Source organism: Anopheles bellator, chromosome 2, assembly GCF_943735745.2.
Source record: "Anopheles bellator chromosome 2, idAnoBellAS_SP24_06.2, whole genome shotgun sequence".
NCBI classification, from domain to species: Eukaryota; Metazoa; Arthropoda; class Insecta; order Diptera; family Culicidae; genus Anopheles; species Anopheles bellator.
The window spans coordinates 37,235,861-37,252,118 of NC_071286.1; the positions used below are offsets into that span (position 1 = coordinate 37,235,861).

Consider the following 16,258-nt stretch of genomic DNA (forward strand, 5'->3'; position numbering starts at 1 on the left):
TAATAATGTAATGTTTTTGATTACGTTACGCCTCATTACAGATTAATACCAAACTGCTGCGCTGCTGGTATAGCAACGAAATCGGAAAAAGACAGAAAAAATATTCAGAAATCAATTTATTTCTCTTCTATTTCTATTTTCTCGGACCAAAACACGAACGTAAACGCCCGTAAACGTTTTGACAGAGGCGCAGCAGTTTGGTATTAATCTGTAATGTCAAAAACATTACGTTACCCTCCAGTTACAGCACTTCTGTCACTGTGAATTTTCTTTTGACCTATAACCGTGAAAACCGGCGATTCTTTGACGAAAAAGATGTCGCATCAAGGAGGTAAAGTGTTATTGTTGTAAACTAATTTCATTTGCTAATGTTTCCATTGATCTTTGTGTTTCACCATCCGTCAACCGCCCGTCCGGGGACCGTCAACAACAGCAACAGGTTACGAGTTTATTGAAATTGAAATCGTTGGAACGACAAATGAAGCTCCTCGAACACCACCAGGGCAAAGACGTGGCGGAAAGAAACGACGCGAATTTAAGGAAAAACGCCGGACCACTCCCCACAATCGGAACAGTAAGCACAACCAGTACAAGTATAATGTCCGGTTACAAGCTTTCCTTCTCGATGTTCATCCCGCCTGCAGATCAAATGATTCTTGTAAGCAAACAAGTGATTGACCACCATATCAGAACGATTTTCACCAAGTTGAAACAGCTAAACGAACTTACAACCCTAACCTTGGAAGTAGCGAAATCAGACGGTTTACTGCGATACCAAACCTCGAGAGGACACGGTCCCAGCCAGTGACACTGACTAAATAGGATCCTAAAGCATTCTGTGCGAGTCATTGATACGCCAGACCTGAGCAGCATTTCTTGTTAATCGAATTTATTGTATCAGTACAACGCTAAAATTAGTCCTAAAATGTTTCCTGTGGGGAAAATAAATGATCATCGTATTGCTTTTACGCCAACCAGACAGTAACACAGAAATTAGTAAGTGCCGGTGCGTCTAAAACATTTCCTAAAGAAAGAAAAGCCGCTTCTCCACATATCACACCGACGGAAGAGAATTAAATATTTTGTATATTATTATTACATTGTTCGGGTCATTTCACGTTAAGGTTCAATGTTTTCATTTGTTAACTAGCGTCGGTTAAAATTACAAACAGCTAAGTAGAACACTCCATTCAGGCGTTCGCTAACAACATTTGCTTATTAACACGTGCAATTGAATTCCAGTTTCAAATAGAGGCACCTTGTTTTGGACACTTCTTTAGGTGCTGCTCAAACGTCCCGCCAGCAGCTATTGTAGGATTGTCGTCACCTTAATCTACTTCCGAGTGCCGTCTCGTTCATGTACCCTCGGAACCGCGTAAATACCGCCGTGTACGTGTAACTATTAATAATAAGGCATCAGGCAATAGGGGTTTGCGTTATTCGGTTAGTCCCTAACAAGTACTTTAGGATATGAAAAGGATGGTCAGTTAGTAATTTCACCCTAACCGTACAATACCCGACCTCGAGCGGGCTCCGTGGCCTAAATTGGTTTTGTTTCTGCTATGTTACAGAATATGTTTCGTTTTTACTGTAAAAAGCATTTTTGCATACAGGACAACGAACGGCGGATGTGGGCTCATTTGAAACAACTTCGGCTAAGTCTGTGTTATGTACAAAAATGGTTACAAAGTAATAAAAATTACAATTATCAAAGACAAGGTCAAAACTTTACACGTGCAACATAAACTCTGGCGCAATCGTTGTTCGATGGAACGGACACTCTCTAAAGCGCGAAAGGTGATAAGGGCATCGCTCGCATTGTGCAGGTTCCCTTTTTTGGTTAGTCCCTTCCTGGGCCGTGATGGACAGTATTAAGTAAGAATCGGACCATCAAGCGTGTGCGCAGCGGCGTTCAGATGGATCTAGTTCCATCCACCGGTGAGTTTGTGGAAAAGTTCCTCGTTGAGCGTTTGGTTGGTTTCCTTTGAGCGCATTGACATGAAAATGTAGCCCCCGATGAACTCGTGTATGACTTTGCAATCGGCCGACAAACAGGAGAATACCACACTTTCGCCCTGGAACTGCACCATCATGCATCGGATCTCCCAGTTAACGTTCCAAGCCTATGGTAGCAAAAAAAAGTGGAATCAAGTTACTGTTCAAAACATTTCAAATGCAAACACAATCCACCGCTGCATACCTTCATCGTATTATAACGCCACGTCTTCAAATGATCGCCCGTCGTGATGTCCATCTTCATGATACGGTTGCTTGCCACACCGAGCAGCTCTTCCTTCTTGTGTCCGTCGAACTTGATCACGAACAGTGTCACACCGAACTCGGGCAGACTCTGCCACGCCCGGATGTAGCTGAGTTTCGCCTCGATCAGCGGCAAATCCTTCACGTTGGCGTGCGCTTCCAGCATGCGCATCACGGATTTGCTCTTCAGCTTCTTCGCGTACCTTGGCGCCAGGTACTCGTTCGGGTCCATAGCGCTCGGATTGATGTTAATGGCGGGCGCTTGGGCCGGTTTCTGCATGCTCAGGAAAGACCGGATGCTGGCGACTTCACTGTCGTACGAACTGTCCGCCAGGGACCGACCCTTCGACGCCAACCGGCAAGCGGCCATCCATTTAGCATACTGTTCCTCGTTGTCACACCGGATCCACATCTCGCTGTTGATGCTCTGCTCCAGCGGCACCTCCAATTTGATGTTGAATTTTTTCTGCGCCAAGTTTACCTCCGGCGTTACTTCGCACCCACGCAGATTGATCGTCACCTGCGGGACACTGTTTGCACGCGCATCCTCTCGCGATTTATAGAGATGCAAATGCAGATCCTTGTACGTGAACCAGTAACGTTTGTATCCTTTGAGCGTGAACTTTTTGGGTCTGCAAACAGTTACAAAAGGTAAATAAGAATCGACTTGTGAAGGTAATGTGTAAAGGGGTACGCACTTTAAAAACCGCAGATAATCGGTAAGCTCGGGAATATGCGTAATGTCGCCGGCATTAACACCGTTGCTGGGCCCTTCGAGGGTTATCTGCAGCTCGCGCAGTGCCGCGTCGACGTCGTCATCGGCGGCATTGTCGAGGCTGGAGGTATCGATCCCGGAGTCCGCTTGTGGCACTTCGTTCTGCAGATTAACCTGCAGCTGCAGCGCACCGAACATCAGCATCTCCTCTTCGGTGCAATCGATCTCCTCGTTCAACAGCTGCCACTTGGCCTGCTCGTACAGCTGGTTGATGCGCACCTGATCGTACTTCGGGTTCAGGTCAAAGAACGTGTAGTATTTGAAGCGCAAACAGAGCGTCTCGAACTCCCGGATGCCCTGCTCCATGATGGACAGGGACGAATCCAGCCACCCGATGTTCATCCGGGCACGCTCGACGAGCGATTTCGGTTTCAGCAACCGGGATCGAGCTTCCGGGCTGGGAGCGCACGGACTGTACGCTAGGTTGTCGGCCGGATCACCAATACTGGACGATGACTCACTGAAGCCGGAACTCGTGTGACCGTGTCTAAGAGTCTAAAAAAGAAAGTTGACCAAACAAAGCGCCATCAGCAACCGTGATTTGTGTGAGGGAGGATGCTTCTGCCCGAAGCATTCGATTTACCCCGGTCGGTGAACTGATGGGCGTACTCTGGAGTGCTGGCTTCGAGGCCGTGAAGTTCGAATTCGGAACCGGAGCACAAGAGAACGGTCCATGATTTATCGGGCCATCAAGACTGCCGTTGCTGCCGTTTAGGGACGTCACCGGGATAAAGGTGTTCGTATCAGCCGCCGGCTGTATGTACTCGCGCCCATTGCCATTCTGCTCGATCGGTATCTTCTTCTTCGCCAGATCGGCGTAGTTTTTCTTCAAATGCATAGGCTCAAGCGGTTTGCACAGCGACAGCTCCTCCGGATGTCTGATACCAAGGTCTTTGCAGAGCGCCACCACGGCACCGAATGTTTTGATCGAGAAATCCACCCGACAGTCGAGATAACGCAGGTCTGGCATCTACAGAAAGAAGCAGGAATAGAAATAGTCAGTCATTCGTCATGTAAGCAAGTCTATCAAATGCCCCTTCAATTGATTAGCATGTAAACTGTATTCCGAGCGACGCCGAAGGCATGAAACTGGTCCCCGACTGTGATTCCTCAGCAGCAAAAATGGTCCCGACCGTGCACGCTTCGCGCCACGCGTTCTACAAGCGTGTCTATCTAACTCATGATGCATTCTTGAACGCACTGTGAACGTGACAATGATAACAACTGGCGCGACCGACACGCCGTTGGTCTGTTGGGTATACATATCAATTAAGATTCGTTACGGAAACACACAGCTGTTTAAATTAATTTCCCGGCTGCCGATGGCCGCCAACTTCCAGTCTCAAGGTTCTGTAGGCCGCGGAGCACAAGCATTATGATTAAGCAAAAGATGCGAGCGGGAATCGTTTGGAACGATATGTACATTTGTACAAGCCACGGGTAGGTGCCCAAAAGGCTAACAAATTGACCTAGTTCTTCTCGCTGCAGGTATTTGGCTGGCAATCATTTACGGCGCTGCAGAAAGTGTAGCCCTTGACAAATGTATGTAATAATTTCTCTGTCGGACTGCGTAACGCGTATTTCTTAAGTCATACTTAAATATTCATTCTCGCCAAGCTGGGTACGCCCGATTCGACAGCAAATTCAATTAACACAACGGTAGGAATCGAAACAAACAAGGAAAAAACTGGGCTTGTGGACGTTGTGGATAGGCGCCCACATTTGTCGGGCCGTTAAATCGCGCTTACACCTTTTAGAGCTTCAACAGCCGATTAGCTTTCGTCAACATTAAACCTTAACACAATACGGGGAAAGATGTGTGAAACATGCCAAATTTGAGAGGTCTATCAATTTGCGCTGCCGCAAGCGCCGAGAAGTGTAAGTAACCGTATCCCGGGTGGAATGGTGATATAGCTATATGCTAACTGTGAGTCATCCCTTTTGCTCGGTATAAAACCATGAGTAATATGCTCGAGGCTCCACTTGCCTCAGCCATGGTGGGTCTTTGTTGTTTGCACCAAACTGCGTATAGTTGTGTTAAGAATTGCAAGGCCGAAGGGGCACAGGATTCGAATACGAATGTTTCCTTCTGTTGGTTGGGGTTTTTCGGGGCTCGATTCAACTCCACCGATCCACTGGAACTCGAGATCCGTGTACCACACACGGTTCAAGATAGGATGGCGTTTTAATCTTACTAGACCAACAACTTATCACCCGAGTCCACTGATAAACGGTGGACAAATAGAACCACTCGATAAACGATAAGCTGCCGGCCTTTTCCACCTGCAGGTGCCAGTGTTCCGAGGATTCCGAGGGCACGCAGCACTAGCAGAGGCGAGAACCACTTGATAAAGGGCGGGTGCGGTGGTGCAACAAGAAGACACGAAGATAAAGGTCTGGCGCAATGGCGGTGCACTTTGTCATGGCTCGACGGCAAGTGTCTCAAGTAGGTGGCTGCATTGGTTCAAGAAGGTGCACGGGTAACGATAATACTTCTGACCGCGCTCCTTTTCCCACCTAGATCCTGACAGTCCGGTTAAAGGGTAATGTCAGGATGGTAGGTCATCCGCACACCTTCTGTGATCCATCCATGGGATTCGAAGATATGAATAAGTGGGATTTGCTATCCCTAGTACGCACACGCCGTACCAGCTGGCTCGTGGCCAGAACGAGGACGGAGTCGCAAGTGAACGACGAGAACAGGTGTGCCTCGCAAAACGACTTGCGGCGGCCAAGTAGGTGACGCCATTCATTCGGTCCTACCCGATGGTCTGAAGCACTACGTTAAAACCTTGAGAAAAAGGCGTAGATTCTATACTAAGCATTCCGACCGGAGTCTCGAGACCGGATATTCTGCCGACTAACCGTGTGTGTCTGCCGTGTGTGCCGACTAACCGACGACAAAACGCTACTCCAAATTGGCCAACCACATACACACGCGAGGAGTTACACGCGGGCGTACGAGGTGGGCTCTCGAAACACTCGACACTAACTCGGATCCGGATCGCTACGGATCGTATAAGCGCCTCTAGCTGGCTAACCTACGCAGGGTAACTTCGCTCCGCGGTGCGAAAGTAACGATTTGGGCAGCGGATTGGCGCGCGAGTCTCCCCAACTCGCAGGTGACAACTCCCGACAAGAAGCCCCCCACACTCTCGTGGGGGCCACAGATTAATGAACCGCTGGGGCTGGAATGCCGGTGCGGAGGTAGTCCGGGGCAACCGGATGGGCCCCCGGTCGGTCTGGCTGGTCACACGTTGCAGTATATCAACCAGCTCCGGCGACGTTCGACTTTTGGTGCAGTTCAATCGACACCCCTCCCCCGTTTGAGTTGCCGTTACGCCGGACACACACGCAAGACAACCTACGCGCCGGCAACAATGAATGGCGACCGAGCTGCGGCCAGTTGCGAGATCGGCACCTCGCAACACTAAAAATAAAGCCGAACGAGTCCGATCGCTATATTAGCGTCGCGTTAGTGGCCGAAAAACTTGTTGTGCTCCGCCAACACGAAATCGGTCGGCCCGCCGCGGATGGCGAGAGTCTCCGTTACAGATCGTTGGGTGGGCGCCAAGCTCGGAACATCACCAGCATCACCAACACACAATCGCCCGGCCGAGAGTTTGGTGATGATCTTGCCCGCACGAGGTACGGCTGCCGCGACACGAGCGAAAAGGTCAATAGGCAATAAAAGATGCGAGTTAGGCGGCACTTTGGGACATCGCCTTCGTGAGGAAGTTATGATTCTCCATTTCGGTACAGGGGAACACTGCGCCTGACATCAGCCTACCGCAAGCGACCCGCATCGTGGCGTAGATCATGTAGGACGTATCTCGCGCATGGTCGGACCACTGCGACGGTGCGTCTTACATAACATGGGTTGTTGTAACTTAACTTCTTCATCCATATCACGATCGCATGGTGACTGATCCGAGCGTAATTCGTTATGATCCACTTTGACCGGCAATGACCCGTCCGCGCGTGAGGTGCCTTTTTTGGCACCACACATCACCTTGAACGAGGATACTGACGGCCGGAAGCAGCCGAGTAGCCCGAGGCACCCAACCCCGGCTGCCAATAGTTGGACACTTCACCAGCCGTGTGCTGGCCGATACGGAAGGCTTACCTGAACGCGCAACGTCTTATGCATCGGTGTGAAGTGTAGCAGGGCATCGGCGTGTAGGCCCACCTGGTCGAGGGTTGACTTCGTCCGCGTCAGCCACTGGTTTCGGACCGGCCACCACAGTGCATGGTCCGACCAATCTTTCGGGTTTTCTGAAAAAGGGAAAAAACAAGACACGCGAAATCAGTGCTAACCGGAGATTGGCGCATTCGAGTTTCTATTTTACATTTGTCCGGTTTGTTTTATAATGCCACGGCCCTGAAGTTGCGTGCTCTGCTCGGCACAGGCACAGAACTTCCGGGGCGTAAAAATTTTTCATAAATCAGTATAAATCAGGAAAGAGGGAATGTCCGCCCCGAGAAAGAACATGTTTCGGACGAACTGGAAAATGTGAGACTCGGTTGCGTGTTGCGTGAGTTCGGGGTCCATTCTAGCCTAGCCCATAAAATAGAAGGAAGAGGATCCCCGTGAACGTACGGTATGCAGATACCACTTTCATAGATACGCTGTTTTCATAGGGGAATGGCCGCACGCAAGGAAACCAATACTGCGATGCGCTTAATACAAACTGATAAGCCCAAGCGGCGTTATGATAAGGAAGAGAAGTAAACAGCTTGCTCCATTGGTGTGCGTAGGATTGGTGTTTTACAATTTGAGGTTCTCGATATGAGCAGCCCTCTACATCGACCCACTTTACAGTCCCCTATAGTGCAGGGTTTTGTGGACTGGTGTTGTTACTCGTGCACGACAAAACGGAACCATTTGTAAGTAGTTCGAATCCCTTATCAGCTGAGCATAGAAAACCATAGCATACTAGTAATAGTAAAGTACAGGAATCGATAAGCGGTGGGAAATCGATCCAACTTTAACTTCTACGTATAGATATAAAATAAATAACAGCTATGGGACTCCCAAATTAAACATACGGCGTAAAGCACAGATGCGTAAACAGAATTGGAAAAAAAACATTTGTAATTTACTTTGAGTCAAAATTGGCTTCAATATTGCTGTGTTTTTCGATGGGCTCGATGGGCAAATGGTAAATATTGTAAAAGGCATGAAAAATGATAATTCATTACATTTTCCAAATTGGTGACTTTTAGCACGACGATGACAACAGGAACATTATGGAAGATTACAGAAGCGGGGTGTCCAAAACAAGCGATAAGTGAATTGCTGTTATTCGTGGAGGTGGACCACCATGGTCCAAAGCTATCGATATCGCACATTCCGGTTCCGGTCCAGAGCTATCGACACACAGTTTCGCAGAGGGAGAATAATCCACTGTTACAGACGCGAAATCAAAAATAAAGGATTCTTCCTTCGACGGATTGGCGGAAAGGATTCGCGTACAGACCAGTAAGACATGAATCAATGTATACAATCAGGGAAGTTTGAAAACTATTCAGAATCCGATGCAGGAAGTAATGAAGTTTCAGATAGTTAGTTTAACTTTCTTCTCCTTTGGCGCTACAATCGATGGGCAGTGTTGGCCTGCACCAGAGACATTATTAATATCTCTGGCGCTACTCCCTTTATCTTAACTGAATGACAATTTTTCAAGAGCAAGCACGACGCACGAATCACAGCGAAATCCCATGCTCAAAAGCCATAAACGAGATCTTTTATGGGCACTTTCTCCCACTTTCGCTGAAAGGAAAATTGCATTCAACCCAACAAAACGGCCACATTTAATGGCTCGGCAGGCTTCGTAGCAACCGACTGCATTTTGTGCCCACAAATATGCATCTCCGAACCTTTCGGGACGGGTCATAATTCAAAGCAGCGGCCCAGAAATGGCCCAGTGTGTCACACCCCTCGCAGGCACCCGCACTCCGGAGCCGCCGGCAGATGGTGCGAAAACGAAACCTTACCGAAACCATCTGCTGGCAGTAAACGTCACTCATCCTGCCGCGCGCGTCCCCCGTAGGACCCGAATCTGCCGACCCGTCCACATAGCAAACCGGCCCGAGAGAACGGTCCCTTACACTTTCCACTGGCGCAACGTTCGAGAGGCCATCGATATGCGCGGATACATTAATTCTGCAGCTCTCTTTCGCATTCCAGCAAAACTTTGGCAGCGAAATGCGGCCACCATGCTGCGGGGACCACCGAAATAGGTCGAAAGCGGTCAGACCCAAGTGGAAGCTGACGAGAGATTCTCGAGCAGGCAACAACATCTTGTGCTGTGCGGTTTTATGAGGCTGGTTTCGCAACTCTAGTCAAGTGTTTGATGGATTTGCCTGGCAGGGTTCGAAATTTGTGCAATTCTTCATCTTTTCTACGCAGCAATCGACTGGAAAGTGTAGATCGTCTCGCTCGCTGGGACGTGCCAGGATCGTCGGCGGTACTAGTCCCACTGGCATATTTACGGTGAACGCGTTCTATAAATATCGGCCACCATTGCCGCCACCGCCGCCGTTTGTTTACGAGATTCGAATAACTGGTAAAAATTATGCTGACCAAGCCGCCGTCTGATGCTCTCGGACTGCGGCTCCGTCCCGGTCGACTGTCCGTCCCGGTCGACTGCGGTGTGGGGGGGCGATATTGTTTTACGAAAACAAACCGCTACAACACACTCAACATTGGCGTTTCATTTGCCCCCGGTAAACTTGGGTTGAGGAGAAAACCTTAGCTTAGGTTGCACCCCACGGACCCTGAGAAAGAAAAGATTTTTATCCCTCAAGCTCCTAGCGTTTTCATCATCGCTAGCGCTATTTATAGACCCATAGGAGTTGGTAGAATGTTCGGAGTGAACGTGGAAAATGTCTATGAAGTGCGACGGTAGGTACTAACCTATAGTTACTTGGAGTTCAGCCAGGGCTACATGGCGCAAGGCTGAGTTAGCGCTGGCCTTCCCCGTTTACTACACACAAAACTTATTTTACGTTTTTAAATCTGAAAAATATAGTATCTTCAATCATCATATTTGGGACTTATTGCAATAAATCGACAAATTGCTGCATCCCAGGCACTCGTTCGCTCACAAGGGAACGATTCAGTAGATTGAAAGGTTATTACCAATAAATGAGAGCTAATTGCATCGAATTAAGTTGTACCACACAAACGGAGCAACAAAAACCGGGGACCACATCCGTGCACGTTCATTACATCCTGTAACAGGACACCCGGGAGGACTAGTTTACGGTACCACCCGTTACACATTAATCACTCAATTTATCGCGATTCCATCGTAACGGCTGCCTTTCTGCCCGCTTCACTAGCATTTCAACCGGAAGACCGCCCTTTTTGCTGCCGATCAATATCGGAAATCCCCTCTAGGTCAACGTTGCCATATTGCGAAGGCAGTCCCATACGGCCAGCCCCTATCGAAAAAGCCGAGGAAAAAAGCGTAACCTTCGGCGACAATCGGGAGAGGCGATAAAATGTCGCTTCCACGGTGTGCCTGCTCTGAAGGCTCTGCCCGCCATTTGGTGGGGCAGTTTATCGGGTTGAAATAGATACGCGCCATTTACTAGCCCATTTTCTAGCCCAACCACGGATAGCGGGGCGCGACAGATAGGCTTGTGGGATGATGACGTGCGAACGCGTTTCGCGCTCCCATTCAATGTCAATGGTGGACACGACGCCCATTCTATCGCGACTGCGGTGAACTAATGGAGCGCGTCCGTCGAAGAAAATTCTCGCCCAACACGTTGTGTGCGAAAGGAACACGCTATTCTGGAATGTGACCAGCGGCCGGCTGTTTGTCGATTAGCTAATAGCCGTCGCCTTGCCTACACCAACGGAGGTCTGGGGTCGGTGTGGTCAGGGATTCGAATGGAGGAAAGATGTGCACGGCCCGCATCGGAAGACTGAGGACATTGCAAGCGCTCGTCGTTGGAGGGACACCTAACAAAGCCACAGGCAGCTGCTGGGGCTCTTAAGGCGTATTCTTGGTGAAGGGTCGAAAAAAAGGGCAGAAGGAAAACCACAAATCTCGCGTGGAATACGGTTGGAAAATGACACTCAGTACGCAATCGGTATGATTGAGCGCTTTACCGTATTTTAATGAACATTTAATCGGGTCTGTCCGGTAAATGTTTATATGCAGTCATATGTAGAGCTACGTAAGTTTTCTATTGTAATATGAACGATTTAAAGTGTATGATTGAAGTGATTTCCCCTAACATGGAAAGCATTCCTGAAGGTAATAATCTGCACATAACAAACCATTGGATCAATTCACAGATGAATTTTGGAGTTTTAGGAACACATCCAAACGTAGATATGATGTTGGTTTTAGACCCAAAAAGCTCCTACGGCATTGGAAATAGCAAAAGAAGTTCGTACACTTTAATTGTATGACGCTTAGAGAACGATTTGCTGGCACTCATTCGCTTAGAAAGGTGAGAACTCCAGAAAACTAAGTTATTACATTGGCCGCATTTGTATGAGCTGCACTACCCGCACGTCAATGGATGCGTGGACCGCAAGCCGTCTGGTTCCAGATGGGGAAACATCAAACCACTCACCCCGATGCTGTGCTCCATCATGTTGCCTTCTTTTTTATGGCACATCTGGCCGAACGACATTCAAGGTGTAAGCAACATGCAAACAGCGACCAGGGGGACGCACATTAACTCGATCTCAACGGCGTCGAAGAACGGCACCGGTTGAGCCAACAAACGCTCCCTCGCTCCGCGGTTTAGGAACCGTGATTTCTCGAGCCTTCGACGAGCACCGGATGGATGGCCCGGATATGGAAGGCCAGGTTCAGTCAGAGGTAGAGCGTGGAAGTTATTGATGTGTTTTGTTTTAAAAGACGCCGAGAGGATATTCTCGAGGGTGTGGAGCGGTGAACATTTTGTGTTAACGTATCCGTAAACAACATACAACATATAGAGCACTCCCTCCGTCGATTCCGTTCGTCCGTTCGAACCCAGCCAGAAGAATGAAAACCGCCGCGCGCGTGAAGTTGTAGGGCTGCCGCTGCAACGCCATCCAACCGAAGCAGAGACCTAACCCGTTGGCGTCGATCTGGCGAGAACGGGCGGCACGAAAACGAAACCAAGGACGAGTTCCTTATAAGGCAACGTCGTCGCGCGCCCGCGAAACGGCACAACACACAACGGTATCGTCTCCATCACTCCGACGGCTCCGGCTCCGGCTGGTAATCTGGTGAATATGATGGGCAAATAAGAACAAACATCGCGTAGCGGATTGACTTCGCACCGCTAGCGCGCCATCGGAACCTCGGAGCGCGTCCGCGACTGACGTTTTTGTCCGTCTTTTTTTATTCGACTTGTGCAACCCACTTTTTGCATCGCTGTTCGCCGTAGAGATATATCACATCGTGACGATACAATTACTCGCCGGCATCGAGCTACGCGATCAAGACTGCGATCAATTTACATGCCTTTCGCGCTCGTGTGCGTGTTTATTAAAAGCGGTGGTCAGTCAAATCTAACTAGTCCGAAACTGAAGCTTTGCTTGAAATTCGTTTTTGGTTGATTAATTTTCGGTTTAATAATTGTCGACATTGGTTTGCAGCGCCAAACAATCGATCGGTTTCTCATCAGGTGCCAAGAGATCGCCGAACGTGAATTGATCGACGACTTTACGGGAGATTCAGTCATCCCGTCAGAGACACCACACCAACACCAACACTCTGCGAAATGTCGGTTACGAGCCAACGGACGAACCCACACACTGCGCTGCGCAGCATCTTGCATCTTGGCCTCGGATGCACTCGTGCATCGCTGTGTTGGTGGTGTGCCGCGCGGTTGTTTATCTTCGCGACGGCGAACGGCGTGGTGTACGTGTGCCCGCCTCAGCAGGTTTCGTGTTCGGATTCATTTGAATTCTGCCATCCCATTTAGTACTTATCTCGTGGCATTCGCCAGATTTTCTGCTGATGCTGCGTCATCACCATCATGCAGGGTGTACCACCATCCGTGGCGGGTGCGGTGTACTGTTTCTCGGGTTTGTATCCCCAACTCTCGTTGGTGTGAGTGCGCGTGTTTTGTTTCTCGCTCACTCTTAGGTGAACGATCATTCGATCGCGCCCCGATCTGCCCTGCTCTTTCGCGCTGTCTGTCCTCTCTAGTGGCGGAGCATCCGCGCGGCCCAAACGCGGCTCCCTCAAGGCTCAATAAACGAAAATATTCTATTAATAAATATCGGAATCGGAGCCGAACGGAGAATCTTAGAACGTCCCGCGCGGATTGTGTGGCGCCCGCGCGCCCTAGACGTGGCCCCCAGCGGCGCCTTTTCGGCGCGAATCGACCAGACTCGACGATCGAAGGGAGAAACGGTCCGCAGCTCGTCTAAGATATGATCGAATCGTGCACGAAAGGAAACCTTTAATCGAAACGCACATAAGATAAATAAAAACGTTGTTTTTGGGTCCGTAAATTAATCCGAATTCCGTACGATATGAATACGGATATCAAGACATTGTATTAGGTCGATAGAAGCGTAATGATTTTCCATTTTCCAAATCATATGTTCATTAAGTTGCTCAAAGTACTCGTGATGTCAAATGATCGAAAGCGTAGCGAAATCTTTATGCGAGTATTATTCATCAAACTTCACTTCAATAGACTAAAAACGATGTTAACAAATAGTACAACTATTTTGGATGTAAGCCATGTAAGCACTTTAGGATCGAGTCGATAAAACAAGAAGGAAACTACGTCCATTCGCTCGGACACAATAGGGGATCGCTCATTAGCAAGATCGTGCAAAAGACTTGTCGATATCAAGTAATTGAATGAAAGGAAGTAAACGTGTTAAGTGAAGGAACCAGAGGTCGAAGTCTTCCCCACCCCACCCTCCTTGGTTCCGCTTCATTCCCGGTCACGTAGGGCGCCAGCTGATGACGCAAGTCCGTCCCCCTTCTGCAGTGTCCCGACGACGAGACGGTCGAACAATTATTTTCGATTTTATGAGTCAGAGTCCGAAAGCGCACACATCCGGCCGCCCGGGACGGCCACCGGCAACATCCGGCCGGCCGGCCGCGCACGAGATCCGCCCGGTGGGGTGAATTGCGGCCACCCCGTTGGGTACAGGCACGATCTCTCTTTCACCTTTCGCAGTCCGCCCGTCTGGGACGGGGCCGAAGGAAAGCCCACATTCCAGGTTGCTGCTGCTCGCCGTTGGTGTTTTGCAAGCTTTATCGTCAAACCTGTGTTGGTGTTGAGTTGTTTGTGAAGCCCCCGCCGCAACGCAGCACACTGACGGCATTCCACGGAACGGGTTATCGTCGGAGATCGGCCCCCTCGAGTTGGTGGTGTGCGGGGGGGAAGAAATCGCAACAAACTCCGATCGCACACACACGCACGCACGCGTGGGTAGCCGCGCATCGGGCGGGGTGCGCAAGTGACGCAGACCTTGAGGCCGCCCGCGGACACTGCGCATTTGTGCGTGCGGGGCGTCGAGGAGGTCGGAGGTCGAGCAACGTTCTAACGAACATATGGCGTCCGTCGGGCGATAATTTGGGACGAGATCAGAAAAAATCCGATGCGACGCCGCGCGGAAGGTTCGTTCCATGAGGTTCGCTTCATCCGGGCGCAATAAGGGTAACAGTTTGAGTACGTTCGTTCGTTCAGCAACGTTATCACCCTTATCTTCGCCCTTCCCTTCCCTTCCCTTCCCTGTTACCGCTTGCCACCTACCTGGATCGACGAGCCTCAGCATAACGCCGCCGATGTGCAAATCTCCCCGGACGCGCAACGTTTTTTGCACCTGAAGGTCGGTGATGTAGACCTTCAGGTTCCAGGTATTGTCACCTACGTGGATCATGGTGGTGCTTCGCCGTGCTTTCTATCCGCTCCTGTGCAGCCCTTTCTCTCACTTCGACACTCTCTCTTTCTGTCAATCGGCCAGGCACGGCCGTCTTTCACGCCTTGCTGCACTTTTACCCGCTGCAACGCCACTTCGCCCTTTTTCGCCAGGGAATTTCTCCGATCTCCGGCCTTTTTCGGGCTTTTCTCCCTCTTGACACTTTTTGTTGCGGTAGGCGCTTTGCCTCGTCTCTGAACGCCTCGATCGGTTGGACACCCCCCGCGACACTTTCTCTCGAGCTGCAAGGCCACGGCAAACGATTTATCGTGCTGGCGAAGGAGCGCGGTCACCGTAGCTGGAAACGAAACGAATTTGCATTACTGACAACCTTCAACACCGAAAAGCTGAATCCGCACGAGATTTTCCTAGAACGTTTCATCACAAGCGGTAAGTATGGTTTCCTGCGTTCGCTGTTCGGGGTCAAAATGTTGACGTAATCATTTGGTGCCGCGCTCACCCTTCGCGTCCCGACTTCGCGTGATGATCCAATGCGTGAACGGCTACCACAAACGCCGGCAGACACAGTGCACCAAAACTCGGTGTGCTTTCCGCAGCACTGATAAGAAATACACGCAGAACAGAGTCGAGTAAATCGGTTGAAAAGAAGCGGCCAAACCTGCAACGCAGGCACCACGGGAAAAAGCTAAAGGGTTAAAAACAACAACGCACACACACCAAGCAGTTCCGTTCGCGGTTTAACCAAACGCAGACATTGGCCGCGAAATGGGTGTGCGACGGAACGCGCTACGCACCACGCCAGCTATTCACCGTTATCGCTACAGAGTTAAATGGTTTCGGTAAAACTGTGGGCTTGGTTTTCACTTGGTTTTCAGCTTGGACGTTGTTATTATGATTATTGTAGCGAGCCTGAACTGATTGAGCTACGAGCAGTCTAACTCCTTCCTATCCGGTTGCGAAGTAAAAGTGAAACAATGAACCTCTTCGTAGTCACAGAATCCAGTGGTTCCCGGCCTGGAAAAGATCACTTTCACAGCAACAAACACGTACATTCGACGGGAAATTACCTATACACGCGCACAAAACGTTGGCAATGTTTAACTAAGCACGACCCTAATTTTCAGTTTGAACGTTATTATTGTTTTTTTTTTGTAGCGAGATACGAGAAGTTTCAAATATTTCCTTCTTGTTCGAATTTTAATTTTGTTTTCCGCCAACTGAAATTAGTCTCGCGACTTTCTGACCGCCTGAAGATGTTCAAACCTCTGACTCTGCGTTCCCAGTCTCTGTTTTTTGCCTTCCTGTTCTCTTTTCTCTCTATATTTCTCTATTCTCTCTCGTTTCTCTTCGGTTTT

At 49.5% G+C, this 16,258-nt stretch overlaps 2 protein-coding genes across 6 annotated transcripts; one reads left to right on the forward strand and one right to left on the reverse strand.

Moving 5' to 3' along the window:
- The first annotated feature begins 244 nt into the window (after positions 1-244).
- LOC131212321 (uncharacterized) lies at positions 245-1,160 on the forward strand. 2 transcript variants are annotated; one of them, XM_058206136.1, is made up of 3 exons: positions 245-331; positions 434-574; positions 645-1,160. In XM_058206136.1, exons 1-3 carry the CDS (start codon positions 316-318, stop codon positions 806-808), a joined length of 321 nt encoding a protein of 106 aa, XP_058062119.1. In that variant the 5' UTR covers positions 245-315; the 3' UTR covers positions 809-1,160. The 2 variants fall into 2 exon arrangements, with proteins under 2 accessions (XP_058062119.1, XP_058062121.1); XM_058206138.1 differs by having other exon boundaries at positions 255-331; positions 440-574.
- LOC131212320 (unc-112-related protein-like) lies at positions 871-16,103 on the reverse strand. 4 transcript variants are annotated; one of them, XM_058206134.1, is made up of 8 exons: positions 15,971-16,092; positions 15,403-15,501; positions 14,777-15,240; positions 7,161-7,309; positions 3,618-4,004; positions 2,958-3,529; positions 2,201-2,891; positions 871-2,123 (listed from the first exon to the last, which is right to left on the reverse strand). In XM_058206134.1, the coding sequence occupies exons 3-8, from the start codon at positions 14,901-14,903 to the stop codon at positions 1,923-1,925; spliced, it is 2,127 nt and encodes a 708-aa protein (XP_058062117.1). In that variant the 5' UTR covers positions 14,904-15,240; positions 15,403-15,501; positions 15,971-16,092; the 3' UTR covers positions 871-1,922. The 4 variants fall into 4 exon arrangements, with proteins under 4 accessions (XP_058062117.1, XP_058062118.1, XP_058062116.1 ...); XM_058206135.1 differs by lacking the exon at positions 15,403-15,501 and having other exon boundaries at positions 15,954-16,103; XM_058206133.1 differs by lacking the exon at positions 15,403-15,501 and having other exon boundaries at positions 15,884-16,103.
- Positions 16,104-16,258: the final 155 nt, after the last annotated feature.

Excerpts from the sequence above, each read along its gene's own strand:
- LOC131212321 (XM_058206136.1), top strand. Across the intron at positions 575-644 it reads CACTCCCCACAATCGGAACA|ATCAAATGATTCTTGTAAGC; the intron begins GTAAGCACAACC and ends TCCCGCCTGCAG.
- LOC131212320 (XM_058206135.1), bottom strand. The coding sequence starts at position 14,903 with ATGATCCACGTAGGTGACAATACCTGGAACCTGAAGGTCTACATCACC. Across the intron at positions 7,310-14,776 it reads GCTGAGGCTCGTCGATCCAG|AAAACCCGAAAGATTGGTCG; the intron begins GTAGGTGGCAAG and ends TCCCTTTTTCAG. Across the intron at positions 4,005-7,160 it reads ATAAGACGTTGCGCGTTCAG|ATGCCAGACCTGCGTTATCT; the intron begins GTAAGCCTTCCG and ends TTCTTTCTGTAG.